At 43.7% G+C, this 20,641-nt stretch overlaps 1 protein-coding gene across 1 annotated transcript in view; it reads right to left on the bottom strand.

Annotated features, from left to right (window-relative positions):
- The window catches only part of IMP4 (IMP U3 small nucleolar ribonucleoprotein 4), a 267,706-nt gene that overhangs the window by 34,767 nt on the left and 212,298 nt on the right, over positions 1-20,641 (bottom strand). Inside the window, exon 7 of the mRNA XM_044080730.1 lies at positions 20,118-20,212. Within this exon, the coding sequence (XP_043936665.1) occupies positions 20,118-20,212 (95 nt within the window). The remainder of the gene's footprint in view (positions 1-20,117; positions 20,213-20,641) is intronic.

The raw sequence follows: 20,641 nt of genomic DNA, 5'->3' as shown, positions 1-20,641 counted from the left end.
GAAAACGTGGAACAGTAGTGAACCTTCCTCCCAGGAGTGGCTGGTCTACAAAAATTACCCAAACAGCGCAGCGACAACTCATTCAAGAGGTCACAAAAGAACCCAGAGCAACATCTAATGAACTGCAGGTCTCACTTGCCCCTGTTAAGGTCAGTGTTCACGACTCAACCATAAGAAAGAGACTGGGCAAAAATGGCATGCATGGAAGAGTTCCAAGGCGAAAACCACTGCTGACAAAAAAAGAACATAAAGGCTCTTAGCACTTTTTCCAAAAAACATCTCGATGATCCCAAAGACTTTTGGGAAAATATTCTGTGGACTGACGAAACAAAAGTTGAACTTTTTGGGGGTGTGCATCCCGTTACATCTGGCATAAAAGTAACACAGCATTTCAGAAAAAAATCATGCCAACAGTCAAACATGGTGGTGGTAGTGTGATGGTCTGGGGCTGCTTTGCTGCTTCCGGACCTGGACGACTTGCTGTGATTGATGGAACCATGAATTCTACTCTACCAAAAAATCCTGAAGGAGAATGTCTGGCCATTAGTTCATGACCTCAAGCTGAAACGCACTTGGGTTCTGCAGCAGGACAATGATCCAACACACACCAGCAAGTCAACCTCTGAATGGCTTAAAAAAAACAAAATGAAGGTTTTGGAGTGGCCTAGTCAAACTCCAGACTTGAATCCAATTAAGATGCTGTTGCATGACCTTACAATGCAGTTCATGCTCGGAAACCTTCCAATATGGCTGAATTAAAACAATTCTGCAAAGAAGAGTGAGCTAAAATTCCTCAACAGCGATGTGAAAGACTCGCTGCCAGTTATCGCAAATGCTTGATTGCAGTTGTTGCTGCTAAATGTGGCACAACCAGTTATTAGGTTTAGGGAGCAATTACGTTTCACAGAGGACCATGTAGGTTTGGATAGTTTTCTTCCCTTAATAAATAAAATCATCACTTAAAAACTGCATTTTGTGTTGACTTGGGTTATCTTTGCTGAACATTTACATTTGTTTGATGATCAGAAACATTTAAATGCGACAAACATGCAAAAAAAAAAGAAATCAGGAAGGGACGCATACTTTTTCATTGCAGTGTATATGATTTCTTCACAGTCAAAACTGGTGTAACTTCTCAAAAGGTGCACATTTCAGTGGTACAATATATATGTGGAAGAGGACTAAAGCTATTAAGGCTTGCATTTTAGACACAATGAAAATACACAGTTTGGCTTTCATGCTTTTTTTATTATTATAATTTTAAAGCTTTCCTAATGCAAGTATCTTCAGACATAGTGCACACACTTGTACATTTTTACTTTTTTTGCCAAAAGGAGAATATACACAACTCAAAATGTTATGCAACATATTAACTAAAACCACAACTTGTCTGTTACTGAAAGCAATGTTTTCTACCACACCTGAAACTGACATGGCACTCAGGAATTCTGCATGCAAATTTTCTATAGCCACTGGAACTAAAAGCAAAAACAAGTTTATAACTGAAGACTGACTAACTGCACAAAAGGATTACTTAAAAAAAATATATAATTATTTTAGATATACAGATCTGTATTGGTAATCTCCACTAAAAACCTAAATGACTATTAGAAACTGCCAGGCTCCTAAGTTAAGAGTCTTAGTTTCCATTAACTTTACATACGACTCCTGCTCCGGATGGCAAAAATGCAACCCAGGGTAAAACAGTAGTCTTCACTGCACTACGTTCTGTCCTTGTTCGTACTGCGTGAAAGTTTCACAATTAATTTAAGGGCGACAGTAATATGACTTTTTATCAAAGGTACCAAATGCAGGTGTTCATAGGCCTTCAAAATCTAAGTCTAACACTCTGTATATTTTACTCTGCTTCCACGGGGTACTATACATGATATTTGAAAAGTAGTACTGGTCTGTGGCGATACATTTTTAACAAGTTCACTACATCACAAAAAATGTACACATTTTTACTATATATATAACGTACTATTAGAACCAATAACAAAGTAGCACCATGGCTATCCAAGGATACAAGACAAAAGATTATTAGCAGAAAGAAAATGTGGTCCACCTGGAGAACCACAAAATCCCCAAAAGACCACCTCTTGTATAAGCAGCTGAGGAATGATACTAAGAAGGCTATTACATTATATAAAAAGAAATACTACTGTAATCTACAACAAAAATGGGGTTGAGAGGGTGGCCTAATGGTTAAGGTGTTTGCCTTACAAACACAAGGTGCAGGGTTCGAGTCTCACAAGGGATAATTGGCTAGGCTTAAAATAGCTGGCAAGAGCAGTTAACTTAGTACTAACCTATGAAAAACATCAAAACCAACCACAAAAATTTTGGTCACGCATTAATAAACTACTCCACCCAGGTCAGTCAACTACGCCTACCCCCTAACTACTCTCCAACAACCTCCTAAAACTGTTGCCAATACCTTTAATACTTTCTTTACTGAAACAGTGCAATCCCTAGCCAACAAACTATCGCACAATATCCTAATTACCACAAACCCACACCTGATAATCAAATCCCCTTCAAGCTAGAACCAGTGTCAACATCTTTCATCAAGTCCTTACTGAAAAAGCTGAAATCCACCACCCTCTTAGCAGACCTACTACCTGCTGAATATCTCCAAAAGGCAGCCAATGAAATAGCATACCCCATTTCGGCTTTAGTCAATAGAACAATTCTGGAAGCCTATATCCCCCCTCCACCTGGAAAACCTCCCACATTATTCCTTTACACAAAGGGGGAGGACTCCACTGAACTTTCTAATTACAGGCCTACAGCAATTCTATCCCCCTTGGCTAAAATAATGGAAAAATGTATTCATAAGCAATTCTTGCCTATCTGAGCCAAAACTCTCTCCTAGCCCCCTCCCAACACGGATTTAGACCCTACCATAGCATGACCGCAGCCCTTCTCTCGTTCTCTAATACAATAAATCAAAACCGCAATAATAACAAGCTCTCCTCTGCCCTCTTCCTAGACCTATCCAAGGCATTCGATATGGTAAACCACCAGTTACTCCTAGACACACTACAATCACTCCCCATAGACAAACTAGCAATAAACTGGTTTCATTCTTAGCTAAGTGACGGACAACAAGCTGTACTATGGAAAGAGAATCTGTCATCCCTTTTACCAGTCACTCTCGGGAGTCCCTCAAGGATCTATTCTGGGTCCACTCTTATTCTCTTTATTCATTAATGACCTGCATAAAGTCATCGCAAGTGCAACTTGTATTCAGTATGCAGATGACCCCACCTTAATCTGCTCTGCCACCTCCCCCTCAGATCTACAAGCTATATCACAAATCACTTTCAACCAAGTAGAGAACTGGCTGACAGGTCGCAGACTACTACTAAACCCAAACAAAACCAAACTATTGCTCTTCTCCCCCGCTCACAAGATCTCCTTACCACCCCTCACAATAACATCTAGCAATGGTACCATAATTTCCCCAGAACCTAGCACTAAACTACTGGGGGCACTCATAGACAATAACCTTAAGTTCGATGCTCACAGACAAAACTATTAAAACAGTCAACAAAAAAACTAGGCTCTTTATATAGGATCAAGCAATTCCTAACCCAATCCACTAGAACTGCTATTGCCCGTACACATCTGCTATCAACCCTTCTTTATGCCTCAACCATCTTTGCTAATCTATCCAAATCAAATCTCAACAACTTGAATAGCTGCTATAATAACATTGCAAGATTTGCCACAGGGTTAGCTTTTAGAATGCATCACTGTGTTAACCTCCAATCATTAGGCTGGCTAGAATTACCCAACCGACTACAATTTACCCAACTAATTAATAACTATACATAAAATTCTCTACAACCCAGACAGTATACCAGTACTGAAAAACATCATCACCCCCGGTGATATTGTACTTGAAGGCCTCACCTTGCATTTTGCGCAGAAGTGGGCGTGTCGTGAATGATACGACCAGGTCTGCATATGTAATGAGCCATGATTGACCTGGCATTCTAATTAGCTGACAGCCCTAGTTTCTCCTCTTACAGATTAAGGTTAATAATCATATGTGCATTAAATCCACAACCACTACACACACGCACACAAACTAAATACAAATGATGATCATCGTCCATGTTCCTAGAAATAAGTTTGCCCCCTTCACACATGTTCCTAGTTTTATAAAAGTGAGAACAAAGTCGCACTCAATACTTTTGTGATGTTTGCTATGACATAAAAAATGCTGTCAGAAAAAGAAATTACTTCAAAAGTTGTAACACTTTCTTGGAACATGGATAGTACCCACTATTGTGCTGGATTGTCATAAGTCACTGCACCTTCCCATTTGTTTTCGTAGTGGACTCGTACTTCTCAACTGTCCAAATTTCCACCTATTTTTTGTTTTTTTGTCATAAAATTGGTGGTTTTCTGCAAACCGTTGAGGGTTGAAGTCAATAAATAATGACACACATACCGCTCAACCTTTTAGAGCAAGAAATCCAGACAAAGTCATAAATAAAAGTGGGACAAAGGCCATCCAAAATGAGGGGAATTTTTTAAATATTGCTCTTAAACTTAGAAATTTACGGCGATATTTTACTTGGAGAAACAATAAAGTCAGCACTGTAAGATAATCTTTAAAAATTAGAACTATCAGTAGCATCGCACAGTATAAAGTATCAAACAACATAGCTATATAAACTATATTGGTTTATTGGACGTTATGGATATGAACACTAGATTCTACATACTAGAAACATATGCTAGTGCTGCTGTTGAGGGAATGCATATTCATTAGTGCCCGATTAAGAAATAGCACAGGGCGGGGCTTGCTTCTGCGCATCTGGTGAGGCCCTCAAGTACAATATCGCACAGTAATCTGAAGACTCTTCGCTCTTCCAACAAAGTACTAGTGCAGGCTGTTAGAACCAACAGTTCAGCAAGTACATCACTATTCTCCAACTCTGTTAGAAAAGACTGGAACCTTCTTCCTGCGGAACTCGCCAATGTCTCCTCCATACCCCAATTCAAAACATCTCAAATACCTGCAAACGCACTGGCCTTGTCCCTCTACTAACCCTGACTAATCCCCAAACTGACAGAATCTGTACATGTGAGCCTCACAAGAGTACGTCAAGTGCGCCACTAACCAATTACAATTTTTGTATAACTCTCTCCTATGGAAAGAATGAGAAGGATTTAACTTTTTCTTTCTTAGATTAACTAGCAACCTATCCTGTGTGTATGTGACTTAAAATTGTACCTGCCTATATATACTGTTAAAATGAATACGTAACTTGAAATTGTCCTTATCTATACATATTTTAAAATTTCCATTTTTGTAATTTCACTGTAATACTTTTCACTGTAATTTACTAGTAATTAGTTCGTAAGTAGGTACTATGCTATCTGCCCAAAGGCATTTATAAGCCTAGCCAGAATGTGTTGGCTTTCGCCACCCCCTTAGATTAGTTCCCTGTGCCTCTGTCCAGCAGAGCCACTGAAGTGATCCCTGGGGTAAACTTGGTTTCCCATCCACTCATCAAGGTTTCTCTTGAAGAGTGCTAGCGAGGAGCTCTGCCTAATGTAGACTGAAATCTTGCTCCACAACATGGGAAGTCTCTGGGACAGGAATCTATCCCTCCAGCACATCCAATTTATTGTTGTGGTGAGGTTTAGATCCCTAGAGCGTGTGGCTCGAGGGGATAAGGTTTTCTTTAGGTGGAGCATGTCCATCAATTCTGGGTTGGACATGGCCTTGTAGGTCAGTCAGAGATCACCTCTGAGTATGCGGTATGCAACCAAGTACAGCTGGAGTTTCTTCAGTCGAGCAGCATAGGGCATCTGTTTGAGGTAAGTGATCCTCTTGGTGATACTTCTGTGGTCTTTCCAGCTGTTGCAGATGTCTTGTAAGGTACATCCCAAATGGGGCACTGTACTCTATAATGGGTCTGATGAGTAGAGGGGCACAATGACCTCTTTTGATCTGGATGCAAACCCTTTTGTGATTAGGTGGGCCACATAGAAGGATTTTCTAACTACTTTGGCAATGTGATTATCAAAAGAGAGATTACTACCAACTTGGGTCCCCAGATCCCTTATTACGTTTTCTGTATTTAGGGGACTACCACCTATGTGGTACTTTGTTATTTCCAAAGGAAATAACTAAGCACTTTTTGGTATTTAGCTTGAGGCCATGATTTTGACACCAGGTATCCGTCTCAGCGAGACCCTTTTGGAGGATGTCTGTGTCAGTCGGTGAGTCAATTATAGCCCCTAGTTTGCAGTAGTCTGCGAACTTGGTCAGCCATAGTCCTCCTGCACTTGTCTGTACCTCTGAGAAGTATATGCCGAACAGGAGGGGTCCGAGGACTGAGCCCTGGGTAGCGCCACTTGTAACTGGTTTAGAGTTGGCCCTAGGTCCCACAACTTTCACCATGTGGGTTCTGTCCATGAGTTAACTGGCAACCCGTCTTGTGACATAGGGGTTTATGTTCAGACTGGTGAGCTTGTCTATAATACCAGAATGGGGAATGGTGTTGAAGGCCTTTGCGAGGTCTAGGTAGGCTGTGTGTACCACCATTCCCTCATCTATAGCCTTGGTAACTGTCTCAAAGAAGTCCATCAGGGTTAGGAGGCATGATATGCCCTTAAAGCCGAACTGGGTAGGGTCCAGTGTTTGGAGGTTCCCAATGTCTCTGTAAATGAGTTCCATGATGATGCGCTCCATAGCCTTGCAGACCAAGCTAGTCAGGCTTATAGGGTGATAGTTCCCGGGGTCTGTTGTGGCTCCATCTTTGTGGAGCGGAATAACCGTTGCTGTGCACCACTCTATGGATACGTAGCCTGTGAAGAGGCTGAGTTTGAACAGTGTGTTTAGGTAAGGGGTTAGTTCGTCTTTGAGCTCATGTAGGACGCAGCCTGGGACACCGTCCGGTCCCATTGATGCTGTGTTTTTGGCTTTGGAGAGGGCTATTTTAACCTGAGTGTCTATGATTTCTGGGGCTCTACATTTTTCTGGCATGGTTATGGGCCCTTTTGGTGGTGGTGGTGGGGGGGTGGGGTGAAGTTTGCACTGAACCCATCTGCCAGGATGTTGGCAATATCGGTTGGTTCAGTGTATTTTGTGCCATTCTGCACTAACTCTGAGCAGATCTGAGCATTGACACTTAGATTCTTGACATAGCTAAAGAATGCCTTGTGGTCGGCTTGGAGTCCTTGGCAAGTTTTCTTTCAAAGCTCGCCTTGGACGATTTTATGAGTGATCGTAGTTTCTTGCCGATACTGAACAGGGATGTCTTCCCTTCTTGGGATTTTACTCTTTTCTGTACTAGTTTCCTCCTTCTATTGTATAGCTTGTTTATGGCAGGGGCCACCAGACTGGTTTCCTTTTCTTGGAGGAGTAAGTCTTGGTTTTTCTTGGGATAGCACAATACATGCATTCTTGTAGGTGCCCGTAGAATGCATTAGAAAAGGATTTTGCAGTTTGGACAGTGTTATCCTTTAGCATGGGGGCTTTGAAACTTTCCACCTCCGTCTTAAGTAACGTGAAGTTTGCTTTTGAAACGTTTTTCACGGTGGTTTCCTTGTCCGGGGGGTGGGGACGGAATGTGGATATCCAAAGTGATTTGTTTATGGTCAGATCTAACCAGCGAGAGGTTGACCTCCGGTGATGACCAGGTTCAATATGCTGTCACCTCTGGTGGGAGTGTTGACCAGTTGTTCCAGGGCATTTGGGTTTATAAATTCAAGGAAATGTTGGGCAAGGGAGTTAGTACTTAAGTAGTTCTCCCAGTTAATGTTTGGGTAATTGAAATCACCCAATATTAGGGTATTTGGTAGGACCTTTATGTTACCCAGTGTTTCCAGAAATGCAGAATGGGGGTCCGAGGACATGATGGGTGATCTGTAGCAAGCTACAATTTGAACTACAGTTTTGCCCATTGTTAGTTGCACGTGGATAATCTCTGAAGTATCGTGCTGTGCCACTAACCTGGAGGTGCCACTAACCTTGAGTGCATGCATTTTGAGGTTTAGACTTCTGGCATCGAGTAGTGTTACCATCAGGGTAATACTATGGTTTCTGTCTTGTGTTTTAAATCAGATATACCTGTTGCTCAGGCTGCAGCAGAGAGATTGACCTACTACCAATAATAATATAGTTATGTACACTTGGAGCTTTTCTCCCGGGGCCTCCTCTGAAAATGGACCTGTATCCAGTCGGACTTTCCCGGTTAACAAATGTAAAATAAATAAATAAATGAAGACAGAGTTGTGCACGTGTCTTGATATATGGAACCATCAACTGTATTCTGGACATTTCACCTTTTTCCAAGCTGATTAATTTAATGTGCGTGTCTGAATATTTTCAACAGCATGTTTTTATAAAAGGAAAAACAAAAATATAGTATTCTCAGAAACAAATTCTGTAACTATATGCTTTACGGCTAATATTCCCAGTTCACTTGTTATCAAAGGCATGCACACGTCAGAGAGAGACTGTATTTTCCCTAACTGCTACTAGGTTGTGCAGTACAGCAGCCTTATCACTCAAAGGTCCTGTTCTGAAAATTTTATAAGAATATTCTGGGGTAGTAGAAACTCATTTCGGGTCAGGGTCAAATTCAGGTCAGAACGACCTTTTAAAATTTTCCAAACTGCAATACCTACAAACCAGTCAGTTGAAAAATAAAAACATACATTTCAGTTCCATTAAGAAAAGGCATACAAAGGCCCTTAAAATTATTTTCTTGCAACCAAATTCAAGATGCAGCCGTTACTCTATCTTTTAAAATAGCAACCCAATTTAAGGATATTTTACAGAAAGTTATGCCAATAACATTTCCTGAAAATTATATGAAAAAAAGTTGAACCTTTTTAGAATACAGACATTTACATATATACAACAAAACAATAGTCTTGGGACAGTCCTCTGGAAATTGTTATAACATGGTGTGAAGATTGGGTGAAGATAGATGAAGGCTACCATCCCAGCCAGATAGAATTTTGGAGATAATTCTGTCATCTGTAAATATTAATGTAAACCACAGGCTAGTGTCTTAAATGGTAAAAATAGTGTTACATGTAGAACTGAAAACAATGCAACAACAGTGCACTCTACTGACCAAGGAAAGCATGTTGGGACCCTTTGATGTAAATACAGCTCTGGCCAGTCTAGATAAAGGAATTCTTGCTATTGTTGGAGTTAATGGCCAAAATTTGCATGCATAAATGTCCTTAATGGCTTTGCTTCCTGACCTGGTGGGAGCTTACTAAAGACTGTAGCCTGTTAGCCTGGGAACCCAGGGAAGTGTGAAGAATGATGTAATGTGAACAAGGAATGTGATTTTAAAAACAGAGAGAATCAGACAGCATTAAGCATTTTTGTCTTGACCATCCAACTCATCAACACTCTGCCTGTGTTCTATAAGTGAATTTTAGACTTGTGTTTTCTCTTAGAAATTGCTAGAAACTAGAAAGATTAGACTGTTTTTCTGTGATGTCAGAACTGTACTACTGAATTATTTTAAGTATTTCTCTATGATCTCTGAACTCTTGACTAGCACCGAGTAGTAAAAAGTACCGTCTTGTCTTTTGACTATTTGTTATTAAACCTTTTTAAACCTTCTCAACTGTGGCTGTTTTTGTAGAGATAACTTAAGCTCTTTAGAGTACCTGCATGCCTTTTGTAAAATTGTACAAAACCACTCTAATAGCTTTAGCCCTGGGCTATACCACTAACTGGATAATAATATTGCACAATAATAACTGGACACCCTTTTAAGGGCCTTTGAGTAGCTGATAAATACTGGGTTCCTATTAGAAAAACGAAGATGCATTTTTTTCAAATACATCTTGGTCGAACTTAAAAGACTGAAATGGCAAAATATCTAAGTGGCTTTTGAGCGAATTCTTTCCCTGGGAAAGAATTCCCTTGGCTGCTTCATTACTTTGCTGTTTTTGGTGCTGTAGTGCGGTCACGGAGTTGGTATATTTAAGTAGGGAGGAGCAAAGCCCCCCACTTAATGTAATATTTAAACTGTTTTTTTTTTTCTTGGAACAGCAATATTTTCCTTTGGAAAAAAAATCTATGTTCTGACAGTTCCACATTGTAAGCTTTCACTTACATAGGTTCAATTAATCACCGTTCGCTTTAAGCGTTCGGTGATCTAATATAGATCCTAAATATTAGTGGGCGGTGGCAAGTGGTACTACCTTTTAGACTGGGCAGAAAAGGGGCACAGCTGGAGAACCTGTGCCAGCCTTCCCCAGGAGTGTCTGTGTGGTTATATAAAGTCTTCTCAAAGTGTGTGTGTGTGTGTGTGTGTGTGTGTGTGTGTGTGTGTGTGTGTGTGTGTCAGCTACTTGGGCAGGGACACGAAGCACTGGTTGGAGAGAGGGTGCTGGAGGTTTTAGCTTGTCCACTAGATTGAGATCTGGACCGTATAGCTGTGCCAGTGGGGAGTCTTATTGGGGACCTGGAGAGCAAGGGAGCGACCAGCCCCGGACTGACTGATCTCTGTGTGCTCTTAAGGGAAACTGCACTTTACTGTGCGTATTTGTTATCCTTTCTTCTTATATGAGACATCCCTCACTGGTGTTAGTGGTGAGGATTGAGGCTCCTTGATTGCTGGGCTAGGGCACGGGCGTCACATATTAATTGTTTGGCAGTGGTGGGATATCCACATCACATATTAATTGGTGGCAAATACTAATTGGCTTGCAGTGGTATGGGTAGAGTGAATTCCTGTAGCTTATGTACAGTGAGCTCTGAAGGTGTTTTGTACCCTAAATCAGCCACGCAGTGAATACTCAAGTTCAGATCACAATTGTTTTATTTCTTTTGTTAGCTTAGTTAGTCAGGGTGAGCAGGTAGTATGTCAGCAGAGGAGTTTGGAAAGCTGACAAGGAGCCAGCTGGCTGAGATGGGCCAGGCTAGGGGACTGGTGCATGGAAACTTGACTAAGGCAGACCTGATTGCAGCCTTGGTTATAGCTGCATTAGAAAAAAGCAACCAGGAGGACAATCAGACTGGCAGTGGAGATATAATACTCTTAGAGAATGGACAGCTCAACCTTTCTGCAGAGGACTTAACAATCCATCTGGAGCTAAAGAGACTTGAGTTGGAGGCCAGGTGTGTGGAAATAGAAGCAACTGAGAGACTGAGGCATTTTGAGAGTGAGGACAATGAGAAACTGTGACGTTTGAAAGCTGAGGAGAATGAGAAACTGCTACGCCTGGAAGCTGAGGAAAATGGGAGGCAGCATGAGAAGGAAATGCTGACTCTTCGCCAGAGTCATGGAGGTAATGGGGAAGGGAGCAACTAGACCTCAGAAGCACAACAAGGTCAGTAAATTTCTTCTGCAGTTTAAAGAGGGGGATAATTTCAGTCATATGCCTGAGAGGGTAGGCAAACAGTATGGGGTTGACCAAAGGCTCTGGGTACGGTTCCTGACCGCCTTTACTCCATGGTAAAGTTGTAACTGTTCCATCAAAAATGTTTGACATTTCATGTTCTGATTATACTGCTGTTAAAAATCACTTGTTAGAATTATTTAAGCTAACACCTGAAACGTATAGGAAAAAGTTTCATGAGCACAGACGCAAGGCAGATGAAAGTGTGTGTGAATATGTTTCTGAACTGGGCACTTATTTCCATAGGTGGGTGAGTGGATGTCAGGTCACCAGTTTTGAAGGGCTGGCAGACCTTTTGTTGAGGGAACAAGACCTTAGCACTTTGCCTGAGGACATGAGGATCTGGTTAGCTGATACACAATGCGCTACTTCAGATGAGTTGGGAAAGAAGGGAGACTTATACTTGGCAAGCAGGGCAGCCCTGCACAGGAGAGGGACCCCCAGTACTGCTCATGGGTCTAAAGGAACCCATGGTGGGCAGCACAGACTGCCCCAACAGAAACTGCCAGTAGCAGGGGAAGCCACTAGTCCAGGTTCATGTCCAGGAGCTAGAGTTAAATGTTTGGAATGCAACCAGTGGGGCCATGTGGCATACAGGTGTCCACAGAGGCAAGGTGGGGAACAAAAGGTGAGGGAGCCAGTAAGTGGGAAAGACAAAATGCCAACAGTAGGTTGTCTTGGGACAACAAGGGTACCAAACTACCCCCAGAGGTTATACCCTGTTGTAGTGAATGGCAAAGAGGCCATTGCCAAGAGAGAGACAGCCTCTGATATAACCACTGTAAAGCCTGCATTGGTTACAGAGGAGCACTACTTGCCTGGACAGTCTACTCCAGTCACGGCTTTAGGAGGGATCCCATTCCAAATACTTTTGGCTAGGGTTCACCTGGAATGGGAGGATGGAAAAGGAAGCCAGCAAGTAGGTGTGTTTGAGGATATAACTTCAGATGTCCTGATAGGGAAGGATTTGGATGAGGCAGTACCATGTGCTTATGCAGTTCCACGCAGTCAGTCTAGGAGACAAGCATGTGGGTCTGGTAGCCTGGGGGAGACCCAGACAGACTGCATACTTGCAGCCAGGACTGGTGAGGTGGTTACTTCAGGGAGGGAGCTACTCTGTAGCAGTGAGACTGAATGTGAGCCACAGCTGCTTGAGGGTACTGATGTTCCCTTAGGCACAGTGACTGCAAAAGTAGAGGTGAGTAGTAGTACCCAGGCCGACAGTGAGGCACCACTGTCAGAGGATGCCAGACTTTCTGTGGAAGGGGAGCTGGGAAGGGTTACAAGGAGAGTTGAGACAGGCTCAGCTCTCAGACCCTACATTGCAAGGCCTGATGCAGGTAGCTAAAGAGGCACCCGATTCTCAAGGAAAGGGGGAAGCTGTATACTGGGACAAACGGTTACTATACAGAGAGTGGACCCTGAGGGAGGGCTAGAAGGTGAGAGTACAGCAGCTGGTAGTGCCTAGAGCCTACCATCTGGTGATTCTAGCCATAAGCCTATGATATTCCCTTTGCAGGTCATATGGGCATAAAACATACAAAGAGGCATATTATGCAGAACTTCTACTGGCCTGGAATTTCCAGAGATGTAACAGGGTACTGCACGACCTGTGAGCAGTGCAAAAAGGTAGGCAAGGCAGGAGACAAGGTGAGATCGCCTTTGATGCCTTTGCCTGTGACTGAGGAGCCATTTCAGACGGTAGCTATGGATATAGTGGGTCCTCTGAGTACCCCAAGTTCCACAAGGAAAAAGTATATCCTAGTGGCAGTGAATTATGCTACACAATACCCTGAGGTGATGGCGTTGTCCTCCATTGAGGCAGAGAAGGTGGCAAATGCTTTGCTAGAGATTTTCAGCAGGGTAGGCTTCCCAAAAGAAATAGTGACCGACAGAGGTGCCAATTTCATGTCAAACCAGCTGGCTTGTCTGTGGAAGTCCTGTGGGGTGAAGCACATGAAGACCACCCCCTACCATCTCCAGACTAAGGGTCTTGTTGAGAGGTTAAACTATACAATCACGTCATTGCTACGGACATTTGCAGATCAGTTTAAGAGAGAGTGGGACAAATATTTGCCCTATCTGTTGTTTGCTTACAGAGAAGTTCTCCAGGAATCCATAGGTTTTTCACCCTTTGAGTTGCTGTACGGCATAGGGTGAGGGGACCTCTAGATGTAATTTGAGATGAGTGGGAAGGTGAGTGCGAGTCTCACAAGGAGTCTGTTGTGGCATATGTCCTAAACCCCAGGACAAGGCTCAGGGAACTCGTGGGCTTGGCCTAGGAGAACCTGGCAGAAGCCCAAAAGAAAAAGGTGTGGTACGACAGGAATGCTCGCGCTAGAGAGTATGCTGTGGGGCAGCAGGTAATGGTTCTCATTCCTGTCAGACATAAGCTGCAAGCAGCTTGGGAGGGACCCTACAAGGTGGTAAGAAAGGCAAGTGATGTTAACTACATGGTGGAATTGCTAGGTAGACGGCAGGGGCACAAATTGTACCATGTTAACATGATGAAACCTTACCATGACAGGGAGGCCCTTGTGCTGAGCATTTGCAGTGGATTGCAGGAGGAGTCTGCGGGAGATCTGAGGACTGACCTCCTCAGTGAGGCTCACAATGACACCTCAGTGGAAGGGGTAGCAATGTCCCAGCAGCTATCTCCTACCCAGGTTCAAGAAATCTGAGCAGTGTTGCAGGAATGTGGGGACATATTCACTGGGAAACCAGGGTGCACCCACCTGGGGCAGCACCAGGTGGACACATGATCCCAAAGGCCTATTAAGCAGGCCCCTTAAAGAGTGCCTGAGAGAGTCAAACAGACTCTGAAGGAGGAGGTACAAGAGATGTTGGAACTATGGGTGATTCAAGAGTCCAACAGTCCTTGGGCCTCCCCAGTGGTGCTGGTGCCAAAGAAAGATGGCAGCACCAGGTTCTGTGTGGACTACAGGAAATTAAACAGTCACACAGAGTTGGATGCTTACCCCATGCCTAGGACAGATGAGACCCTAGAGCAGATGGGTGGTGCTAAATATCTTACAACCATTGATCTTACCAAAGGTTACTGGCAGGTGCCCTTGACTCCCAGTGCTACAGAGAAGTCAGCCTTTGTGACTCCTTTTGGCATGTATGAGTTCACAAAGATGCCCTTTGGGATGAAGAATGCCCCAGCAACCTTCCAGAGGCTGGTAGATCATATCCTAGCAGGAGGGTTTGCCCTTGCTTACCTAGATGATATTGCCATCCACAGCCATTCCTGGCCAGAGCACCTTCAGCATGTCAGGGAGGTGCTGGGCAGACTGCAGAGGGCAGGACTGACCATTAAGATGAGCAAATGTTAGGTGGATATGGCAGAGGTCTCCTACCTAGGACACAGAGTGGGGAGTAGTAAGATAAGGCCAGAACCTGCCAAAGTGGAAGCCATTCAGGCGTGGCCTGCACCCATTACCAAAAAGCAGGTGAGGGCATTTTTAGGGACAGCAGGGTACTACAGAAAGTTCGTACCCAGTTATAGTACCACAGCTGTTCTTCTCACAGACCTGACAAGGAAGAACAGGCCAGATAAGCTAGTGTGGACCCCAGCATGTGAGCAGGTATTCCAGAAGCTTAAAGAAGCTTTGGTAGGACCCCCTGTGTTAGCCAGTCCAGATTACAGCATAGAATTTGCTGTGCAGGTGGATGCTTCTAACCATGGGGTCGGGGCTGTACTTAGCCAAATTTCTTCACAGGGAGAAGAGCACCCAGTGGTTTATCTCAGTCGTAGGCTCCAACCCAGGGAGGAATGCTATGCAGCTGTAGAAAAGGAATGTCTACCCACAGTATGGGCACTGCAGAAACTTCAGCCTTATCTGTATGGAAGGAAATTCACTGTTATGACAGATCACAACCCCCTAACATGGCTAAACAGAGCCAGCCAGCCAGCAAAATGCCAAGTTGCTAAGATGGAGCCTAGAGTTGCAAGCATATATGTCAGTGCAGCACTGCAGTGGGATTAGCAATGCCAATTCAGATAGGTTCATAGGTTGATACTAGGCTATCTGCCCTAGGGCATTTATAAGCCAAGCCAGAGTGTGTTTGGCTTTCACCACCCTTTTAGATTAGTTGACTGTGCCTCTGTATAGTAGGTCACAGAAGATAGCCCTTTTAAGGTTAGTTTACTGTGCCTCTGTCTAGTAGGGACACAGAAGAGATACCAGGGGTAAACCTACGATCTCCCATCCACTCGTCAAGATTTCTCTTGAAGAGGGTCATTGAGGGGCTCTGCCTAACATGGATTGGGATTTTGTTCCCGTGTGACGGGAGCCTCTGGGATATGAATCTGTCCCTCTAGCATGTCCTATTTATTTCTGTGCTGAGGTTTAAGTCCCTGGAGCGTGTAGCTCTAAGGGATTTGGATTTCCTGAGGTGAGCATTTCCATTAATTCTAGGTTGGACATGGCTTTATACGTCAGGCACAGATCGCCTCCGATTAGGCGGTAAGCAACTGAGTAGAGCTGGAGTTTCTTTAGCCTAACTGCGTAGGGCATCTGTTGGAGTCCCTTGATCCTCTTGGTGAGGTACTTCTGGGATCTTTACAGTTGCTGCAGGTGTCTGGTAAGGTGCATCCCAAATGGGGCATTGTATTCAATTATGGGCCTGATGAGTGATAAGTAGAGGGGCACAATGACCTCTCTTGTTCTAGATGTGAACCCTTTTGTGATAAGGTGGGCTATATAGGTCTTTCTAACCCCTTTGGCAACGTGATTATCAAAGGAGAGATTGCCATCTACTTGGGTCCCCAAATCCCTAATTATTTCTTCCGTACTAACTGGATTACCACCTATGTGGTAATTTGTGGGCACTTTGTTTTTCCCAAAGGGGATGACTATGCACTTTTTGGCATTTAGTTTTAGGCCATGGCTCTGGCACCAGTTATCCATCTCTGTGAGACCCTTTTGGGGGATGCTTGTGTCAGTCAGCGAGTCTATTATGGCACCCAGTTTGCAGTCATCTACGAACTTGGTCAGCCATATTCCTCCCGTGTTGGCCTGTACCTCAGAGAAATATATACCGAACAAGAGAGGTCCCAGGACTGAGCCTTGTGGGACGCCACTTGTAACTGGTTTAGAGTCTGACATGGCACCTGCAATTCTGACCATGTGGGTTCTATCCCTGAGCCAGTTTGCAACCCATCTTGTGACATAGGGGTTGACATTTAAGCTGGTGAGCTTATTTATGATGCCCGAGTGGGGTATTGTGTCGAAGGCTTTTGCGAGGTCCAGGTAGGCTGTGTGGACTACCTTCCCTTCATCTATGGCCTTGGTGACCGTTTCAAAGAAGTTGACCAGGTTCAAGAGGCAAGATCTACCCTTAACAAAGCTGAATTGGGTAGGATCCAGTGTTTGGAGGTTCCCAATGTCTTTCTTTATGAGTTCCATGATCATACGCTCCATAGCTTTGCAGACCAGGCTAGTCAGGCTTATAGGGCGATAGTTTCTGGGGTCCTCTGTGGAGTGGGACCACTGTTGCTGTATGCCATTCCTTGGGTACACATCCTGTAGTAAGGCTGAGATTGAACAGTGACTTTATGTGAGGGTTCAGTTCTTCTTGGAGCTCGTGTAAGACGCAGCCCAGGACACCGTCCGGTCCCACAGATGCTGTGTTTTTTTGCTTTGAAGAGGGCAGCTCTCACCTGTGCATCTGTGATGTCAGGGAGGCAACACTCTGTTGGGATAGACATTTGCTCTTTAGGGGGGGGGGGGGAGTTTGCAATTAACCTGTCTGCCAGGATGTTGGCAATGTCTATGGGTTCAGTGTATTTTTTGTCATTTTGCTCTAACTCAGAGCATATCTGGGAGTTGCCACCCAGGTTCCTGACATAACTAAAGAAGGCCTTGTGATTATCTTTAGCGTCTTGTGCAATTTTTCTTTCGAAGCTGGCCTTAGATGATTTTATGAGGGATCATAGTTTCTTGCTAGTACTGATCAGAGATGCCATCCATTTTTGGGATTTTACTCTATCATGTAGTAGCTTCCTCCTTCTGTTGTATAGCTCATTTATGGCTGGGGTCCTCTACACAGGTCTCCTGCCTTTGGAGGAGTGAGTCTTGGTTTTATTTGGGATAGCATGATCCATGCATTCCTGTAGGTGTCCATAAAATGTGTTTGTAAAGGAGTCTGTGGTTTGGGCCGTATTTTCCACTGGCCCGGGGGCTTTGAAAGATTCCACCTCAGTTTTGATAAGTGTGAAGTTTGCTTTTGAGAAGTTCTTCACCGTGGTTTCCTTGGCTGGGGGTGGAGATGGGATATGGATGTCCAGTGAGACTAATTTATGGTCAGAGCTTACCAATGAGGGGTATACCTCTGATATGGAATATAGAGTCCCCACGTTGGTGATGATCAGGTCCAATGTGTTTTCCCCTCTTGTGGGAGTGGTGACCAGTTGTTCCATAGCATTTGAGTTTATAAAGTCTAGGAACCGTTGGGCAAGGGTGCTGGGGTTTGAGTAGTGCTCCCAGTCTATGTTTGGGTAGTTGAAGTCACCTAATATAATGGTGTTTGGAGCGACCTTCATATTCTCCAGTGTTCTCAGGAAAGCCGAGTGGGGTTCCTGAGTTTGGGAGGGTGGTCTGTAGCAGGCTACAAACTGAAAGGCAGTTTTGCCCACTGTTAGTTGCACATGGATGGTCTCCGATGCTCCGTGGAGTGCCACTAACCTGGAGGTGTGGGTATCTTTGATGAATATGGATACTCCCCCTCCTTTTGTGGTTCGGTCCGAGTTTTGGGGCCGAAAAGCATGGTATGAGGTATAACCTGGTAGTGCTGGGGTGCTCTCGGGAGCCTTGAACCAGGTTTCCGTTACTGCACAGATACCTATATTCTCCATACTGAGGAGAGCCTCGAGTGTGTGCATCTTGAGGTTTAGACTTCTGGCGTTGAGCAGCATTACCCTTAGTTTCTTTTTCCTTGTGTTGTCTATGGAGGTGGGTTTGTCTTTTGAGCCTTGCCTATAAAGGCACTATAGGGGTGGCAAGAGCCTTAGCCAGCATTCAAAAGCCCAGCTCTCAAGACAGGGAATGGGGTAATGTATACTCAGACAGACCAAACCCTCTCAAGCAGTATTTCTCAAGGGTCACTTGAAAAACTAGCTTGAGTTCTCCAGGGGGAGTTATATGAAGATTGGTTGAAGACAGATGAAGGCTGCCATCCCAGCCATATAGAATTTTGGAGATAATTCTATCATCTGTAAATATTAATGTAAACCACAGGCTTGTGTCTTAAATGGTAAAAATAGTGTTACATGTGGAACTGAAAACAATGCAACAACAATGCACTCTACTGACCAAGGAAAGCATGGTGTGACCCTGTGATGTAAACACGGCTCTGGCCAGTCTAGATGAAGGAATTTTTGCTATTGTTGTAAGGCTAGAGTTAATGGCCAGAATTTGCATACATAAATGTCCTTAATGGCTTTGCTTCCTGACCTGGTCGGAGTTACTAAAGAATGTAGCCTGTTAGCCTGGAACCCAAGGAAGTGTGAAGAATGATGCAACGTGAACCAGGAATGTGATTTTAAAAACAAGAGAGAATCAGACAGCATTAAGCATTTTTGTCTTAGGTTCATAGGTTCATAGATTAGTACTAAGCTAACTGCCCTTGCGAGCCACTTTAAGCCTAGCCAATTATCCCTTGTGAGACTCAAACCCTGCACCTTGTGTTTGCAAGGCAAAACACCTTAACCATTTGGCCACCTCCCAACTGACCATCCAACTCATCAGCACTCTGCCTGTGGTCTATAAGCAAGTTTATTTTAGACTTGTGTTTTCTCTTAGAAATTGGAAGAAACTAGAAAGATTAGACAAAGTGTTTTTTTCTGTGATGTCAGACTTGTACTACTGAATTATTTTAAGTATTTCTCTGTGATCTCTGAACTCTTGACTAGCACTGTGTAGCAAAAAGTATTGTCTTGTGTTTTGACGATTTGTTATTAAATATTTTTAAACCTCATCAACTGTGGCTGTTTTTGTAGAGATAATTTAAGCTCTTTAGAGTACCTGCATGCTTTTGGTAAAATTGTACAAAGCCACTCTAATAGCTTTAGCCCTGGGCTATACTACCAACTGGATAATAACATTGCATAGTAATAATCGGACACCCTTTTAAAGGCCTTTGAGTAGCTGATAAATATTAGTGGGCGGTGGCAAGTGGTAATACCTTTTAGACTGGGCAGAAAAGGGGCACAGCTGAAGAACTTGTGCCAGCCTTCCCCAGGAGTGTCTGTATGGTTATATAAACTCTTCTCAAAGTGTGTGTGTGTGTGTGTGTGTGTGTGTGTGTGTGTGTGTGTGTGTGTGTGTGTGTGTGTGTGTGTGTGTGTGTGTGTGTGTGTGTGTGTCAGCTACTTGGGCAGGGACATGAAGCACCTGGTTGGACAGAGAGGGTGCTGGAGATTTTAGCTTTCCCACTAGGCTGAGATCTGGACCCGATAGCTGTGCCAGTGGGGAGTCTTACTGGGGACCTGGAGAGCAAGGAAGCGACCAGCTCCGGACTGACTGTGATCTCTGTGTGCTCTTAAGGGAAACTGCACTTTACTGTGTGTATTTGTTATCCTTTCTTCCTATATGAGATGCCCCTCACTGGTGTTAGTGGTGAGGATTGAGGCTTCTTGATTGCTGGGCCAGGGCACGGGCATCACACATGGGTTTAGCAAATTTCAGAAAATGTCTCCAGCATGTTACCTGAATGAAATAAAATCATCTTGATTGGCAAAGGTTATCACCCGTCTGCTATCATCTTTGGGTACAGGGAACAAGTACTTCAATATGCTGGTGACCTAGAAAAAAAAAGGGAAGCAAGTCAAAGTACACTTAAAATTTTTAACAATTAGGGAACAACACAACCTACATGCATCTTTTAATGAAATAATAAAGCCCTAAATGAAAGGGAACAATGATTCTACTAAGCATGCAATTTAAGAACATTGCTCAGATTAACTAAAAGAAGATAAGCAAGGCAGTTTTCAGTTATTCAGAATAACACTGTCTTCAGCCTAACTAAATTATTCAAGATCCACAACAGTAAGATCACCACCAACAAAAACAGCTGAGGAAAGCCAAAACATCAAGTTGCCATACATCTTCAAATAGCAGACATCTGCTACTGAAAAACATTGTTGCCTGCAATGATGCCCTCTCTAGGAAAAGCCAGAAACCAAAGCAATCATTCTCTTCTCCTTAAGCTGTCTCTCAGAATGACCTATGTA

The sequence above is a fragment of the Protopterus annectens genome, chromosome 8.part0, assembly GCF_019279795.1.
Source record: "Protopterus annectens isolate FY-2018-M chromosome 8.part0, PAN1.0, whole genome shotgun sequence".
NCBI classification, from domain to species: domain Eukaryota; kingdom Metazoa; phylum Chordata; order Ceratodontiformes; family Protopteridae; genus Protopterus; species Protopterus annectens.
Note: the sequence above shows the minus strand (reverse complement) of the source record. Positions and strands in the feature narration are given on the sequence as shown.